The sequence below is a fragment of the Anarhichas minor genome, unplaced genomic scaffold (genome assembly GCF_050575085.1).
Source record: "Anarhichas minor isolate MPS153535 unplaced genomic scaffold, ASM5057508v1 ptg000010l, whole genome shotgun sequence".
Lineage (NCBI taxonomy): Eukaryota > Metazoa > Chordata > Actinopteri > Perciformes > Anarhichadidae > Anarhichas > Anarhichas minor.
In genome coordinates this window covers 18,212,931-18,231,092 of record NW_027466456.1, presented here as the reverse complement: position 1 = coordinate 18,231,092, position 18,162 = coordinate 18,212,931, and the positions used below count along the sequence as shown (strand labels likewise).

The window sequence follows — 18,162 nt, the reverse complement described above, 5'->3', positions numbered from 1 at the left end:
TGACACTAACGGGGAAATAACCTGCTTTTGGTTCAGTCCATATGCTTCAACTTCATCACTGTGTCACCGAAAGGATCAGGCTGCAATGGTTGTTTTAGCACAACCAAAGTTACACTATTATCTGAGCATCTTGACACACATGGAAAGCAAGCTTGCAGATGCCGAATCCAGACCCTAAAAATAACCCGATTTTCTAAAAGATATCCTCAAGTGGCCTCTATAAGTGACCACTGTGTCCTTGCAGGGAGTTCCTGACTTCAAAAAAAAGGGCAAGACATTTCCCAGAAGACACCGAGACAGACACAGGGCCAGCTGTAGTTGCGGTCAGGTCGTGCCCGGCAGAATGAGAGGAATGTGGAGCTGGACTGCTAGAGAAAGGAAGCTTTGTCTCTCTCAGTCTGTCTCCTGTCTCTTTCTTACATACTGCAAATGTCCCCATTTACTTTTAAAGCAGAAGCAAAACAGCTGGCACCCACAGGACAAACTGAATTACAAAAAAAATGATTTTCCTTAATGGTTGCGTCGAGCAATCCTCAAACCTTTTACTGCGTTTCTATCTTCAACTTAAAAGAGTTTAATTTGATTTAGATGCACTCAGGACGGTGGAATGTACCGAGTGCCTGTTTGTGGAAACAAACGCTGCTGTTGAATTTTTCAAACGTCATATCTTTACTGTGTTGGGGCGGCAGATGTTTCAGCGGTGGATATCTGCAAAACAATACAATCTGCTGGATAAGACCTCAGTGGGAATATTTAGAGGTTTGGGCGAAGTGTCCCTTCAGGGGGAACGAGTTTAATTATATTATGAAAATAAATGCAGTGAAGCAACCAAGAGTAGAGATCTAAACTAAATGATCTGATACTGATAATCACCAAAACGTAACCAATCACCCATATTGAAATTGTTTTTTAAATATTTTTGATGCCTCAGTACAAATTTAAATTCCTTGAAAACCTGGTTTCAAATGATTTCTCAACATTAAATATTAATTAATGACAACAATCAAAGTTAAAGTTCAAAATAAAAGTGTTATTTAGTTAGAGTTTGATGCTGAAAAGCTCTGGTTTGATCACATTTGATTGACGGTGCTCGCAATATTGGTGATTCCTGATTGGTGCATGGAAATACATGACATCACCTTTGTTTCAACTGAGTCCACTTTAAAGCAGTGAGAAACAAAAATACGGGATTCTCTCATTGGAAAGAAATGTTCGGTTCATGTTGGACCCCCATCACACAAAATCTCTTTTCATGGCCTTAAAGCGTGTTTTATCTCGTGATCTGTCATTTGAATCTCAGATGTATTTTAACCACATATAATACCACTGTGGTCGTTCAGATGATTGCTACACACCTGGAGAATCCAGGAATCGGAGAGGTTTTGACCAAACCGACCAAAACCAAACAGGCATACTTCCCGCCTGACGACAGCTGCGTATATTTAGTCCGATGGTAAAAGCAATAAGATGAGATGGAGGGTTGCTCAGAGGGCGGCGGCCTGTCTGAAATGCCTTGTTTCTTCCCTTTCAGCAAAGTGTAAAGAAAAGAAGCTAAATGCATTTTTGAGACAATCGGAGCAGCTCTATTCAGTTGTCGTGCATATTTTAAGAACCACTAAAGTCGATTTGTATTGTATTTTCTGATGAAGGAACAGTGGTGTACATTTTATGGAAATATTCTATCGCTCTTTTTTTTTTTTTTTTTACAATCTCTGTGAATATGCAAATTGGGTCTTGCTCTAACAAATGAAGGAAAGTGATTTATTTTGATATTCAGTCATAGAATGTAGTTATGGCAAGCTGTGTTATTTAGTTGCCTCGGTTAATTTGATAAAAGAAAAACGGTCCAGCTTTCTATATTTTATGTTGTTGAATCGTGTGTGTTTGTCTTTGTGAAGCCAGTCGACATCATTGCAGCGATTGTGATGAATGAAGGAAGTTAAACACTGCACACCGATGCACAGACGGAAGGCAAACCCGGGACTTTCTATCGATCTATACTCTAAAAGTGCTGCAAATTACATCTTTAAGTATTTACCCATGATGCGAATATGCTACACAAATCAAAGTGAATGAATATTTGTTTTTTGTTTTATCTTCCTAATGTATCTGTTTTTAAAGTGGGGATGTAATAACTCCTGTAATGACTGTAATCATTTTAAACAAAAAAAATAGACCTAATCATGATTTGTTTTGTGGTGTGTGTTTATGCGTCTTTTTAAAGATGAATGTCACTTTGTTTTTGCTCTGCGTAGAAAAAGCCTCTCTTCATTTATTCCGGGCATATCCTGTCTTTGATGCGTTTCCTTCGTCTCGTTCCTGCGACGACAGCAGCCAGACTCCCACTCAGCCCCACCAGTACACTTCCTGTTTTGACGAAGCTGATGTCCTTGACAGTTATTTTTCCAGTCAGTGTGAGTCTTCAGTATAGATGGGCCCTTGTGTGTCCTGCCTCTGTTTGATAGATCGTCTGTTTCTAGAGAACCAAACGCAGAGAGACGGCGGTGGCGGGGATTCAAGAATGGAAGCTGCTCTGATGTTTAATTCATCTGTGTTTGTCCTTATTCATGGAGATCCGTGTGTCGCCGGCCTCGTGTTTGTTGACGTGTCGAGATGAGCCGAAGCCCGTCAGGAATAAGATGGAGGAAGAATCCAAGAATGTAGACGACTGCATGATGAGGCTGTTTTATTTACCCAACTTCCACAGCAGTGCAAACATCCAATCAGCAAAGACACACAGGTCTTGTCACCGTTAAATAATTCAAACATGATGCATTTATTCATTCTTTACAAAGGAATCTAGGCTTCTTTGCATAATAAATCACCAAGTTTGGGGCACAGTTAGAAGGCTGGATGAAGTTTGTGCCGCCTAACATTGTTTAAACAATTTGGCTTATTTGTGAGAAGTTCCCCAAAACTGAAAGTCACACTTACCCAAAAATTCTGCAGCGGACAGCATCAGGGGCCGAAATGTCCTGACTTTTAGCCCCTAGCGTGAGTCAAGCTCCAGGGACACTGGATCCTTCATTTCCCATCATGCAACTCAATAGCATCTTTCATTAGACCCTTCCTGACAAGTCAATGCTCAAGACTTTCAAACTCCACGCCGCCAGTTCGTAACACAAAACACAAAAATTCTGTTTTCAATCCAAAACCAACATAACCCTGATGACATCACTATGACGTCATCGGGGTTATTGACTCAAACTTTGGAAAAGTCTCTTCAGAAACCTAAAAGATATTATCCAGGGGTTTTCTGGCCGAGTAGTGCTAATCATGACGAGTAAACTGAACTTCATGTGTACAATCTGTAGAGTTCACCCCGGGCCCCGAAGGATTTGAAAACCAGAGTGGAAATGCAGTTCGAGCTTCTGTAATCTCGTATGTTTCTTAGTGGAACGGAAAATGGGGTAAAACTTCCAAGAGGACTTGTTCAAATCTTTCAAGGGTTAAATTTGATTACGTGGAATTAATTAATGAGCACAGACTTCTGTGAAGAAGTCAGGGTGTATCCTAACATTTTAATATCCTATTTTTTTTCATATGCATTTTTTAGATGTACATTTGTCACAGTATGACGCAGTGCTGAACAAGTTTTACCTGGTTTAACAAATCCTTAAAGGAGTACCTGCACCTCGCTCCCACTTCCAAACAGGGCTCATGCATGTGATTTTGTGCACGTGGCCTCCACAACATGCATCCAATTGGATTCTGGAAATGACGGGAGGCGGAAGATAAGTCAAACAATTTTACTGCAGAGAAAAACAGTGAAAACGTTTCCATGGTCAGATGTGCAACAGACCGGAAACATTCAACCCACAGACGTTAAAGTGCTGCAACCTTTTGTCCTCCAAACAAGATCCAGTGTGGAACTTAAGGCCCCGAAAACACTTGGACTGGCTCTGTAAGATACTTTGTAAAGCGTAAGTACATTCTTCTTCATGCTCCAAGACGTGTTGTTATTTATGTCATAGTGATATTTATACGAGTACCAAGCAGAGAGTGATCTGAAAGCAACATTAGCACAGCTCTTCGATGAGCTGTTTTCAGAGCAGGGTGAAAATGTTCTTTGTGGCTGTAAGAAATAGCCCCCATATTGAGTGTGAGGCTCTGTCTGAGTTTGTTATATCTATGCAATGTATATTTAATACTTGTATTATGTTATGAGACAGAAAGCCACCTCTCTCTCTCTCTCTCTCTCTCTCTCTCTCTCCACACACATGCTTTCTGCCGCCCAGACAGAGCGAAGGGAGTCTGCTCACCGAGGTGAAACGCCAGATGTGGAGATGAATGTTAACGGTGTAATGATTACAGTCAGTTTATCAGTTTAAGCTGTTCTTGTTTGTGACTGTAAATACAGACGAGGAAGTAGAGTAAGAGACGGATAAATATCAAAAGAAGAAGGAACTCGAAGACAAAACGTCCTCGCTGTGCAGATAACCTTTGGACCTATCGCTACCTTTATGTGGAAAGTCTTTCCTAAGTTTGTAGCTACTACTAGCTTCAAGCTTACTTAATCAGGTTGCTCCCTGACCTGCGGTGCTACTCATCAATTAAGATTGTTTTGGTGAGTTTTCTAGTTTAGGAATATATACAGTCGATATCTCCAAAACTAGGCAACTCAAACCAAAACAATCTAGATTGACAAATAGCACTAAAGGTTAGAGGAATTATATGTATTTTTGATTTTTGGGGTGAACTGTCCCATCAAGCATGTCTAAGTTATGACTGTTGTTATGTAACTGTAATTATTACTATGTGTAAACAAAGCCAAAACATTCCTTTATTTATTTATGAATGCATGGATGAATCTGTGTGTTTCAGAGTTGGTACCATTTATGTTGTCAAGATTTAGAATCCAATTAAGCAAACTGTTTTTAGCCTTACATTTTGTAATTTAAAGGTATATTGAATTTATTTTAGTGAATATCATTTAGTTTGCATCATTATGAAACAGAAGTTGAATCAACAGTCAGGCCATATACTGTATGTCCACCATTTTACATATTTTACTCCCTTCTAGCTACCTAGCTGACGTTAGTGTTAGTTGTGTCAGTGAGCTAGTTCTGTTAGCTACGTAACAGTTATATTTCTATTCTATGATATTTCTACCACACACACACATCCATGGTTTGTCACCCTCCCATTCTCTCTCTCTTTCTCTCTCTCTCTCTCTCTCTCTCTCTCTCTCTCATACACGGGCAGCACTCTTGACCCTCAGGAGTTTGCTGCCTGAAGTTCCTATCGGGTTTATTGATCGTCATGGGGAAAGATTGCGGCCCTGTGTGTGTGTGTGTGTGTATGTGAGAGGGACAACCCTGAGAGCCAATCTAGCACCTCAATCCAGCCTAATCCACACACTACAAGCACAATCTAATCACTAAAGCTGCTGCTGATAGCTGACAACAACAATCACGTGTTCTACCAAAGCCTGGGAAAGCAATTCAATTTGTACAAACTATTAACAAAACCGGGGGAATAAGCGACGAAACAGCACAAAGCAGTGTGTTCTATCTGCCATACTAATACAAAATAAATACCTGTTTTTGATCGGTTGGCAGGAGTTTATTAAGATCGTATAACAGAACCACCATTCTAAATCAGTATTTGTACCAATCTTTTGTAATTTAAACAAGACACACAATAATTTCACAATAATTTCACATAATCTCATCCTGCCTGCCTCCCTCTATCTCTCGGACAGTAATTGCTCCTGTCTCTCGCAGCCCAAGTGTTCCTGCCTGACTTTGACTTTAGTTTTTTTGTTCATGCATGGCTGACCAAGACACAGTGTCAGTCTTCAGGAAAAAGGGTATGCTATGTACATCTAATTTACAGCCTCCTTTGTGCTTACCTCATCCATCCATCTGTAATACACGGGGCTATTGCAGCCTCTCAAAGCCCCAGACGGGGCCTCCTTTATGGGAGGAGGCTGTCAAAAGAAAGCCCTCTAAACAGGATGGGAGTGGTGGGATGTGCAGACAGACAGACAATCAGACACACAGGCTGTTAACTGAGGCAACATTACATCTCTCTGTGCAATGAAACAGGCCACAGGGGCTTTACTGCAAAAACAGTTATTTTAACAGGCCGTTAAATGCAGTGTTTTAAACGATTTAAAGCTTATTTTTTCTTCGGGGAAGAGAAACAGAAACGTGTCAGTTAAGTATGATTGTTTTATATGTTTCCAAAGCAAATTAATGTCTTTTTTTCAGAATCAGATTTCCACAGGGGGAAAAAAATAAATGCAATCTTTTTTTAAATTTCCATTAGCCCGGGTTCCCTGAGGAACTGAGTTACAAATAATCGAGTGCCTCACAAAAATAAACAACAAAAAAGCAGCACAGTCAGTTAATTAATTCACTCACCGCTGGGGCAGCTTTAAGAGAGCGGAGTGTACTTTGTGTTTTACCACATGGAGGAAATCAGATGTTAAATGCTGCAGAACGCAGAGCTGACCTGTTGTTTTGACTTCTCTGCTCGTCATTGGAAAAGGTTAACTGCTTTATGAATGACACCAGGCTGCCCATAGTGACAAATCTACGTAAACAAACTGACACGCAGTGTGACACGTCTCACTTAGAGATTGCACAGATGCTCCACAAGTGGCCCGACGCTAACCTGGGGCCTGCCAATTTGAGTTTGTTATATAAACATGTCAATATGCACTTTTTGCTTCTTTTTTTGCTTTAGGGATGGCAATATCAGTTGGTCGGTCCACTGCTTGGGTCCAGACTGAAATATCTATTGCATTGAATGAAAAATGAAAAAATGTTCTTCCAGACATTCACGTTCCCCTCAGGAGTAATATTAATACCTTTTTCATGAAGCGCCATCATCAGGTCAAAATTGTCCATTGTTTGATTTATGACTAAATACCTGCAAAACTATTGACATTTCCATAGTCTAAGCTGTGCTATGTGTTTAGTCCAAATGTAAGAATGCATGTTAAAGATGTTTACATGCCCTCTAAACGTTGCCTTTTTGAGTGTTAGCATTCCGCTCAAGCACAGCCTCACACAGCCTCTAGCATGGTTGTCGGCTTGTTTTATAGGCTAATGTTGTGTCTGTCTCTTTCATGGTCTCTTTGTGCGCCTTTAAACACTTTATATATCTCTATTAAAAAGTTCAAAAACAAAGTTTATCACTCACTGAAATATTTTAAACATTCATCGCAAAAATTCATTGCAAAAGAGACATGTCACGGTAGATTTAACATCAAACAGTGTCGTAAATGTAATGTCCGTATACGGTCCCAGTACTGTAGAGTGACATGCTGGTCTGAGGACACATTTTTTTGTTGGCCCAAAACATTGCAAACCACACTGCAGTATAGTGAGCATTTTCCTCTTGACAACAGAGTGATTTAGATCATTTTCTTCCTGGGATTGTATGGAAAAAGTGGTGTTCAGTGTGTCCTTGTGTGTGGCTCTCACTGTCAGTACTCACCACATACTGCCCTTTTATTTATTACCTTTACCTTTGTTTACCAAACCTACACATACCTTTGTCTATAATACCAAGAAAACATTTGCGACCAAGCCATAGTCAATCATACTCAGCTAATCAGCTCCATCTCGTGGGCAGCTGATATCATTACATCTTCAAGAAAGTGACCACCTGACCCAGGCTGCGGTCAAATAGTCCTTTTTGCTTAGGAATGACCTGGAAGTATCTCAGTGGCCGCCACGATAAGAGCTCTTCGAATTCTCTAAATGCTAAGAAAAGGTGCTTCAATGCTTCCTTTAATGGCTCCTTTAGCATAGGAAATACTGGACCTTCCTTTAAGAAAGGAAAGTAGATAATTCCGCCCCACAATTCCTTGCGGCGGGATCGTTGTAAGTGACGCACCAATCGGCCGTACATGAAACGATATCCTTATCTCACACAGGCTTAACGACTCATACAGTCATAAAGTAATGGGATTATTGTTGATGAATATGAATAGACAGTGGCAATCCTTATGTTTCCTTTCATATGTATATATTTACTTCGAACATGTATAGGTAAAAAAAAGAATGAACAGTATATAGCAAACTGTCAATGAACAAATTCTCATTCTCAATAACAAGAACCATCAGCAAACAACAAAACAAGCTAGACCTATGATAGATTATTAAACTGTTACAAAGCACAATATAACTGTAACCGTTGAATCTCTATCATTGCACAAAGGAAATATCGATATTTAACAGTTTCATTGATATTGCACGAGTGAATTTTTTCGTAGAGTTTTCTAACTTTCCCCGAATGTTAGTGGGAGGTCAGGTTTTTTTATGGTATGTCGAAAAAAGTCATAGTATATGTCGAAAAAAGTAAAAAAAGGCATACAATTTATGCTGAAAAATATCATAGTATAACATGTCAAAAAAGATCGTAAAAAAGTCATAGTATATATGTCGAAAACAGTCAAAAAAGTCATAGTATAGCAGCTATACTATGACTTTTTTAAGACTTTATTCAATATTCTATATGATGACTTTATTCGACATGCCATACTATGACTATTTATGACTTTATACGAAATGCTATACTATGACTTATTTCGACATGCTATACTATAGCATGTCGAAAAAAGTCATAATATAGCATTATATATATATATATATATATATATATATGAAATTTCTACTTAGTATATTGTGTAAATGCTTAAGTGCTTGTACTTTTGCTCTGAACTTAACGTTAACATACATCCTCAAATGTATCTTGCGGTTTGTGTAATAGAAACTTGATATTCTTTATATATATATATATATATATATGTATATGAATATATATATATATATATATATATACATATATGTATATACGTATAAATATGTATATACGTATATATATGTATATACGTATATATATGTATATACGTATATATATGTATATACGTATATATATGTATATACGTATATATATGTGTATATACATATATATACATATATATATACACATATATATGTATGTCTGTTGTAACACAGATAAAGTACCTCTTATACCTTACTACCATGGCCTGAAACAGGATGTTCCACTACACAGGCCCCCACCCTTGATCACTCTTGTATATACTAGAAAAGGCAGGGGAGGTGATGAAACGTAAGTTGAAAGGGGTGCACATATGCACACATGGTATGGAATGTTGAAAATGTCATAAGCCATAAAAAAAAAAAATATCAAACAGCCACTTTGCAGAAACAATATCTCTGCAACTCTGACCAATCACAGACCTCAATTTGAACTTCAGACTAATTTCTTTGGTAAAAAGCACGTCCACAGAGGTTTGTCGTCGTTCTAGAGTTACTTGGTCCTTGTTTTGTAAGATGTTGATTTCTTTTTTTAGTGTTCAGTGTATTGAGGTGGAAGCACGCTTTGAAAAAAACTTCACATATTAAACTGCATGTGCCCACGAGAGGTAAGCTTGTGTCATTTGTGGGAATTGATCTTTTAAAACTCGGGACAAGAACACTAAACAATGAGACGATAGCTTCAGTGCAAGAGTTTGTTTTTATTAATGTTATTAACCGTTGACACAATCAGCAGAGAAGCGAGGCATGACGAAAGACAGAAAGAGACGCAGTGGAATCAGATCTTGTTGAAAGCTGCAACGTCAACACTCTGGATCTGAAACAGAGCAAAAAGGAAAAACTTCAGTGAACTACAATCTTTCAGCTTTTGACCCAGCCTCATTTTCATTACAGGATGGCAGCAATGTGCTGACAGTGCCTGAAAAGCAGATTCACTAATGTGTTGTTGCCAAGTTATTATGGACAGAGTGACGTCATAATTGGAATAACTAATTGTCGAGTACTTACATAGTCTTCAAACTTGGTGATTTCTTCCTCCAACATGTCCGTTCCCACCTTGTCGTCCTCCACCACACATGCGATCTGGAGCTTCTTGATGCCGTAACCCACAGGAACCAGTTTGGACGTGCCCCACAGCAGCCCGTCAGCCACCACCGAGCGGACACACTCCTCCAGCTTCACCATGTCAGTTTCATCATCCCACTGAAAGAAGGCAGGGGAGGTGATGAAACACAAGGTAAAAAGGGGGCACAGAGTCGGTATCAAACCTCAAGAAAAATGATAGTGTATAGAGACATTGTATATGCATCTGTTGTTTTTTTTTTAACCAATCTTTGTTGTCTTATCTTCTTGTAAGTTGTTCTTGGAATTGTGTCAAAGTGCATCGAGAGCAATTTAAAACAGAATCAGGTTCCCTGTATGTTTCCACATTCTTGGCCAATAAAGCAGATTCTGAAACTTATGCCTATATTATCGTGTTTTTTTATCTATGACTCTAAGCTCCTGTCGGAGACATTGAATTTTGAATGAATCCGTTGAGTGTGCGGACTTACAGGTTTGACGTCCAATAAGATGGAAGACTTGGCGATGATGCCAGGCTTCTTGGCCTTCTTCTCTGCGTACTCTTTCAACCTCTGCTCTTTGAGTTGCTCTGCCTCTTCATCATCTTCATCGCTACCAAACAAGTCAATATCGTCGTCCTCTTCCTCGTCTTTAACCGGGGCGCTGGTCTTCTGCTGGGCAGTGGTGCCCTGAACGGAGTGAGAATGATGAGTGAGAATATATACTGGAGGTGAAATCAAACTGAAAGCACAAGATGAATGAACTCACATTTGTGTAGGGTGCTGACGGAGCGGTAGCAGGCGTTACAACTGCAGGAGCTTTCTCCAGAACGGACACTCGACAATCCAGTTTGGAAAGAGCCGCCCTCAAGTCATCCACCACTAAAGAAACGGCACACAAACAGTCAATATGGAGTCTTACATGAAAAAAATACACCAGGAGAGAAGTAGTACAGTGTTATGTATTAATAAAAAACATATACAAAAATGTTTATATTTTGTACACGTTCCTGTTTTTTTTTTTTTAAATATACATAACACTCTACAAGCATGATGTATTTTTCATTTAAATCATAACATATTCAAGATAGACAATGGCATTTAATAACATAAAGAAGCAGATGAAAGACCCGGTGCTGAAACATTCATTTATAAGTATATATATATATAAAATCCTATAATTAACGTCAACTGACCAACCTTTGTATAAGCTGTGGTTCTCCAGCTCCAGGCTCTTGATGCGGCAGATGATCTCTCCCTGATCAGCTGCACTGCTGATGCTCTGCACAGTAAAGACACAAACGAAAGAAAGGAATCAGCACAGTTCTGTGAGAGCGACATCTGATGGCCAAACTAAAACGGTAGTCCTTTCATCACACCCAGGACTATTAAGCAGACCGCATATGTGAACACGCAAAAAAACACAAGGTGTCCATCTCAGCAGAAACACAGGAGCTGTCGATGGAGCCTGACAGACATAGAAGTGATATGCAGCCACATGTACCACACAAAACTATCATCTAAAAGCCGACTAAAGGTCTCACAAACTCAAACTGGAGCTTGGATGTCAAAGCGATTTGCAACAGAGGGGCTTCCAGGGACACACGAGGCGTGGCGGCACTTACAGGCTGGGACATTTGGCTCAGGGAAGGTTGACCAGACTCTCTGTTACACAGTGTAGTCTTCAGCTGGGGGAGGATTTAAAGCATGAAACCGGGAGGGAAGGTAATAAAGTACAATAGCCACTTAGGTGAAGTGCTGTGAGGAGTGTAAAACAGAAAGCAACCAAGGAAACGCTGTAGAGCTGAGAGGTTACGAAGGATAACACCAACATCTCAACACACTTGCTGATGTTTATCAGCAAAGCACACTATTGCTGAGCAATAAAAAAAAAAAAGTGTGCCTTTTCATTCAAGTTGATCTTTTTCCATGTTTCATCGAATCTCGCCATACAATAGTGACACAAGCAGAAGAATGTTAATGCAACGGCAGGTTTTCTAAGCAGGTTGCGCCGATGGTAATCTTCAGTGAACATTGAGCAGTGGCAGATTAAATCCTTTTACAGCACAAATATATACAGACTCCATGTAAAGGTGAGGAGCAGTTTGTCTAGCTCGTGGCTATGAGAGAGAAATAAATACAGGAACACAAATCAAATAGTCGTCACTGTTCGTGAAACGAAGTAAACCGTATCTTTACATGTGTCCTGTTACCCTGGAGATGTTAAAGCAATGTGCTGTACAGGTCAAGTGGGACCTCGAGTGCTCAGGCTACATGCACCATGTCTGGGTGAAAGTGGAGAATGTGAGATAAGAGACCGATGCAGCACATGTACTCACTCCCGCTAGAGACTTCTGGATGTTCTCTCTGGCTCGGGCGATGTCTTGCAGAATGGTGTTAGCCCCGACGTCCTTAAAGAAAATGAATAGAAGTCAACTTTGATTCATCTTTTACTTTATAAAAACTAAATGTGAAATGAGTCTCTTTAGCTCCATTATTTAAATGTAGTGTTGTCGCATGTATCGAAATATCGATACTGAATATTGTAAAGGTTTCAATACTCATTTTCCGTATTGATACACGGGTACCATCTGGTACACTGCCAGTTATTGTTCAATACAAATCTAAAATACAACTGCTGATCTGGCAAATTAAACATAACTCTTTCTGTGCATACAGACATGTCAGGAAATGTAATTTCATGTAAAACAATAACAAAAACAAGCCAAACTAAAGGAATAGTTTTGAAAAATGTCTCCAGATTAGGGCCGAGTCATAGTTTGACCAGATATATTGATATCAATACACACTAATTCATTCTAGATTGATTGAGAATATTGTTGGTCCTGGTGGAAGATATAGAAATAAAGAATAAACACTAACAATGAAGCTCTCAGACAGCGCGGGTACCTGCGATGGCTGTGAGGAGCCGTCCGGCCGCTCGTAGAAGCGCCGCTCTGCTTCGTCATAGCGAGGTTTGTCAAACCAGATCTTCTCCTGGGCCAGAAAGTCCACTGAACTCATGGTGCTACAGAGGAGAGAGCAAGTAATACTAATTATTATTATTAGAATTAAAATCACTTGATGTGTGCTCTAAACTCACAATGATTTAATAGCTGTAAAGTATTAAATGATGGCTTATTGTACGTATTCTTTTATCTGCACTTCCCACAAACAAACCACCCCAACACAACTGTACAAAATAAACTTTAGATGAAGTGAAGTTGGCAAAAGGCAACAATGGTTCATACAAACACCATACAGAACAATTTCAAACAGACAAAAAGGAATAAAAGGATGACTGAAATAACAAGAAGTCAAAAGAAAAACGTTCACACATTCACAAAAGAAAAAGGTAAAAACCATGATTACATAAAGAAAACAAAAATGAAAGATAAGAAAGAAACATCTGGAGCGACTCCATTCTCCCGCTTTGGTCATACTTGTCCCTCAGTGGGGCGGTGGAGGCAGCTGATGCTGCTTCTGGCCTCCGACCCTTCTTCCCCACCAGAGCTTCACTCTCATTGCAACCATGGAAGCGGCTCTCTGCAGCATCATACCGCCACTTGTCCAGCCACACCCGCTCGCTGTCTGGGTGAACGAAGTAGCAGACTCCCGCCCCCGACATTTCGTCCTTCTCTGGGACCTCGGACGGCTCCTCTTCCTCCTGAATAGGAAGCAGAGCATGGAAGACGTCCGCTTTACCCTGTGGGACCGCCCATTTTTCCTCCACCGCCAGTTCCTCATCTTCCTCCCCCTCCTCCTCCTCTACAAGGCTTTGAGGGTGGTCGGTACTTCTGGAAGCGGAGGTGCAGCCGGACCGCTTGGAGGAATTGTTACCGTACAGATTCTGGTAGAAGGCGGCTTCGGCGCGGTCGTACAGCGGCTTCTCCAGCCACACGTCTCTCAGCAGCTCCACTGGGATGCGGGGCAGCCCGTTGATCGACTGACGACTGGTCGGCGTGACGGATGCTTGTTGGATGACGGGAGTTGCGGGCGTTGGGGCTAGAGACTGATACCCTTCATCGGGCGTTCTGGATGCAATGGAGCGGTCAGGCGGGGATGGGAGGTCAAGAGAGTTTGGAATCGGCGGCTGGACGGATTCTTCGACACGGTGTTGTTCTGCCTGGTCGACAGTCGTCTTGTTCACCCGCGCGGCCTGGACGACGTGGTGGCACGCCGGTCCTGAGGAAGATGGAGCCACAGCAGATTGAGAGTTTTTACCCGGGGCGGAAGGTGACCGGTTCGACTTGGTGGTCCCGTTGGAAGAGCTCGCCAACCAGCACTGGTAGAGGCTCTCGGCTCGCTCGTAGACGCTGCGCTCGAGCCAAACATTAGCACGCTCGGACTGCAGGCCAATCAACTCAGCGGGGGGGTCGGGCGGTGGATGGCTGGTCCTTTTGTCTGGCTTCTCTTCAGTCTTGGTCTTCACGTCAACCTTCCCATCGGGGCGACTCCCGGGATTGGATGGACGTTTCTTGCGGCGGCGGCTTTTCCCGCCGCGCTTTCCGTCTCCGTTCAAGCTGCTGCTCTCTGGGGACGACGGTGCGGCCTCTCCATTCCTTTGACCGCATTCAGCCTTGTTCCTGCACCCCGGCGCTGCGTTTGCAGGTCGGTCCACCTGACAATGACTGGGAGGCTGATCGACCTCCGACTGATCCAGTGCAGAGCACTGGGGGGTCTTCTTAGACATCATCTTTGATCCGTTGCGGGGGAAATAAAGAGAATCACAAAGTACAGACTTTTGGATTAGTTAGAGAGACGCAGGAATACACGAAGGGATTGATTTGATAGACTCCAGCGCTACAGATGAATTAGTGCCAAACACCTTTTTTCTTCTTCATAGAGCTGTACGAAACAGAGTCTACAAATCAATCACAGAGAAAAGCAAGGAGCATGCAGGAAACTGGAAGAAACCCATGCAGATGAACTACAAATATTTAGTGAATGGAAGCTACTCGTTTGTGATTTGTCAAGAGTCAGAATCATCCACAAAGTCATGCACAGCAGACGCTAAATAGGTTCTACCCCAACTGGGACTGCTATGCTCGCATGGTGTAAACTCAATAGTGTAAGTACGGGGAAATGAACACTGCCGTTCATGCTTTGGAGTCTAAATGCCAGTTGGGTGTGAAGTTGGCTAACTGTAGCCAAAAATACAAAACGCTAGTCTGAGTTGTAGTTTTTCCTGCCACACGATCATTTCCGAAAGCAATTTACTTTTGTAAACAAATCACTGTAAAAACCAAACATTGCTTATTAAGACATGACTTGGGGCGATCGCGTTCAAGTACATTTGTGACATTAATTGCTACTACAATACATATGAAAAAAGGAGGCACAGCTATGAAGCTATATGTCACCAGACGGGAAATTTAATTTATCATCTTTGTTTTAAGCTTTTGTGCTTTTTAAGTGATACGGTAGCTTTCTGCAGTGCAATTATAACACTAGTCCATGCGTCATTATTATGCTCATCCTACAAGGGCATTTACCAAATGCATATTCAATGGATGTCCCTGTATAGTAATGCAGATAATGCAGCATCATTACATTAACAAAGGTCTCATGTCTAACCAACACTTCATGTGGAGACACTTGACAAATCTTGACACAGTGACATGGGAGCATGCAAAAAAGGGCCTCATAAGTCTAAAGGCAAAAAATATTAACGAGTCGTTGAATTAAAAGAGATGACATAAATCCCACTCCACCGATGGATCTGTGACAGACACACAATATGTCCATGCAAGCCAACTAATTCATTCAGTAGGTACTGAGGTTCAAATCACACATCGTGCAAGCCAATGCAGTTTTTTTTACGACGTTACATTCTTATGTTACAAAACAGGAAATGCATTCCCTTAATGATTCAACATGTGTAATACTGATGAACACGAATACACCACTGGAATGAATTTTGGCAATATTTTGGAAAGGCATTTCCTGCTTAAAGGAATACGTCACCCTTAAAATCACCATATATATATATATACAGTATATATATACACACATATATAGTATTCCTTTAATATTTAATAGAACATATTATCCAAGCTCTCAACTCACCTCCCTGGATAAAGGTGTTGAGCGTAAACTAGTATTCAGCGTCAAATGCTCAACGCGTTCTTTTCATCCAGTTAACCGCAAGCAATTGAAACAGAAATTGAACAATCACCACCTTACAAAACTACGGAACTTCAAAAACAAAAAAGGTTTAACTATGGATGAAACAAAACTCAAACCAGGTCAACGTTTTCAGCAATACTCACTTGTCAAAGTCTGAATGCAAGATGAGGGGAAAGAAGCTACGTGTTAAAGAGTTCTTTAAATAAATACATCGACATGAAACCCGGCCTTCTTAACAATATTGAAGGTCTGCCCCTTCAGTCCTGGATGACGATGAATATGGAAAATACGTACTCGCGTAAATCAAAGACTAATATTAAGCAATAACTTCAAGCAACAATTTGGATGCCTCCCAAAAGCTTTACCCTCCCTGAAGCCAGATTTCTCCTACTTTGACATTTGATTCTACTGAGATCTTTAATAAAAGGTATAACAAACATACACTCTCGTCTTTATATTTAACTTCCTATAACAGCTGATCCATATAGTTTTTAGCATACGTCTCTTGAACGGTGGGCCTTTTTTAAGCAGCATTTGGTGCTCTATCTAGCAGTAGGACGGTGAATGTGGGAATTACTCAAAATAAACGACAGTGTTAACCTAAATGAAGGAACATGTCCCCCAGTGCAACGGTGTCGCTCAGCGACGTGTTTTAAATAGTTTATTGACTGCAATGCAGCTCCAGGACACAGATCAGGCTTTGGATACACAGACAATACGTTGACATAGGGCGAATGAAGACATCGATGATAATAACTACGGTAAAATATTTCAAGCCTGAGCTTTACCCTTTAAATGTTCACATCAGTGCATAACCACATATTGAAATCATTGTGGGGAAGTCAACTCAAATAACCTCTGAAGCTCTCAAATAGCACTTACTTTGGGGGGGTCAGTGGATTGCTCAAGGGCACCTCGGCAAGGCAAATCACAACTGATGCAACGTTACATTTACTTGAGAGTTTAAATACAATACCCACAACCTGTTCACAGGACTAAACCATCATCATCAAGCCCAACATCTGATCAAAACAGCTTCGATTCGATGACAAAACAGGTCCTGCTTAAAAGACTGTACACCTGAAAACAACCACACACTTTCAATATAGATCAGTAATGTGTTTAATGCATCAAGAAAAACCTGTCTTGCAAGATCTTTAACAATTAGAGAAGCTGTCAGAAGCCTGAATAGAGCTAGCATCACCCAGAGGTGCGCCCTGCTAACCTCAACAGGAACGTCAGCTAGCCGCCTCTCATCTCGTGCGAGGTCCTAGCTACGATGCAACACTGTCAATAGGCGGCTAGCTTTAAGAGGACACCAAAGCAACGCTTTAAAATGCGACACTAACGCACTCCGTATTCATTAAAACGTTTGTGTGAAATGTCAGTGTAGGACAGCGGCCACTGCAGCAGGCGTCCAGCTGGCGTGACAGCCGTTCTGGTCGGCGTTAGCGCGAGCGAGCTGCCCCGTTCAGCTAGCCGCTTGCTAGCCTTCGGCTAACACACGCCGAGTCCCTTGCTGACTGGACACCGCAGAATATTCATTAATTTCCCAAAATGTCTCGTGAATGATTCGCAACATTAATCCCCAGACTGAATCCCCGACTGTCAGTCAGCGTTAACGTTACTTACTGCTGTGTTTTTTGTCTTGTCGGTGTGGGACCAGGCCGGCGGATAAAACGCGTGTTTCTGCAGCCAGTGAGTGACAACGAAGAGGAGGAGGAGGAAGAGGAGGAAGCAAGGAGCAGCAATGGTTGTGTGATCTTAGAGCATGGGGGGAGGGGGGAGTTATGAATCATTAATGTTTCCTGTATGGGATGTTACATCCCATGCATTGTTGACACTCAATGATCAGCATAATATTAACTATTATTATTACTACTGCTACTACAGTGGAGCATTTTACATAATTAAGACAGAAATGAGATTAACTAAATTTAGTTTAAAGGACCACTTTGTGTATTTTCAACCTTTGTCCTAGTATGACAAGCCTCGTCATGTGTGTACTCATTTACCAAATCTTAAACCTGGTAGTGCAGGGGCAAGAAAGAGTTGAAGCCAGCAGTGGAAGAAGTACTTTTAACTCTTTTTTTTTTTTTTAAGTTAAAATACAGAAGTATTAAGTAATTTATATTATATCATTACAAATAGTGATGCATTATTGTGTATATCAC

General features: G+C 41.0%; 1 protein-coding gene across 3 annotated transcripts; it reads right to left on the bottom strand.

Annotated features, from left to right (window-relative positions):
• Positions 1 to 9,479: 9,479 nt before the first annotated feature.
• Positions 9,480 to 17,802, bottom strand: eef1db (eukaryotic translation elongation factor 1 delta b (guanine nucleotide exchange protein)). Of its 3 annotated transcripts, none has more exons than XM_076088476.1 (9): positions 17,621 to 17,802; positions 12,770 to 12,887; positions 12,199 to 12,270; positions 11,485 to 11,547; positions 11,060 to 11,141; positions 10,629 to 10,741; positions 10,352 to 10,549; positions 9,807 to 10,001; positions 9,480 to 9,615 (listed from the first exon to the last, which is right to left on the bottom strand). In XM_076088476.1, exons 1-9 carry the CDS (start codon positions 17,785 to 17,787, stop codon positions 9,577 to 9,579), a joined length of 1,047 nt encoding a protein of 348 aa, XP_075944591.1. In that variant the 5' UTR covers positions 17,788 to 17,802; the 3' UTR covers positions 9,480 to 9,576. The 3 variants fall into 3 exon arrangements, with proteins under 3 accessions (XP_075944591.1, XP_075944593.1, XP_075944592.1); XM_076088478.1 differs by lacking the exon at positions 17,621 to 17,802 and adding an exon at positions 13,303 to 15,132; XM_076088477.1 differs by lacking the exon at positions 11,485 to 11,547.
• Positions 17,803 to 18,162: the final 360 nt, after the last annotated feature.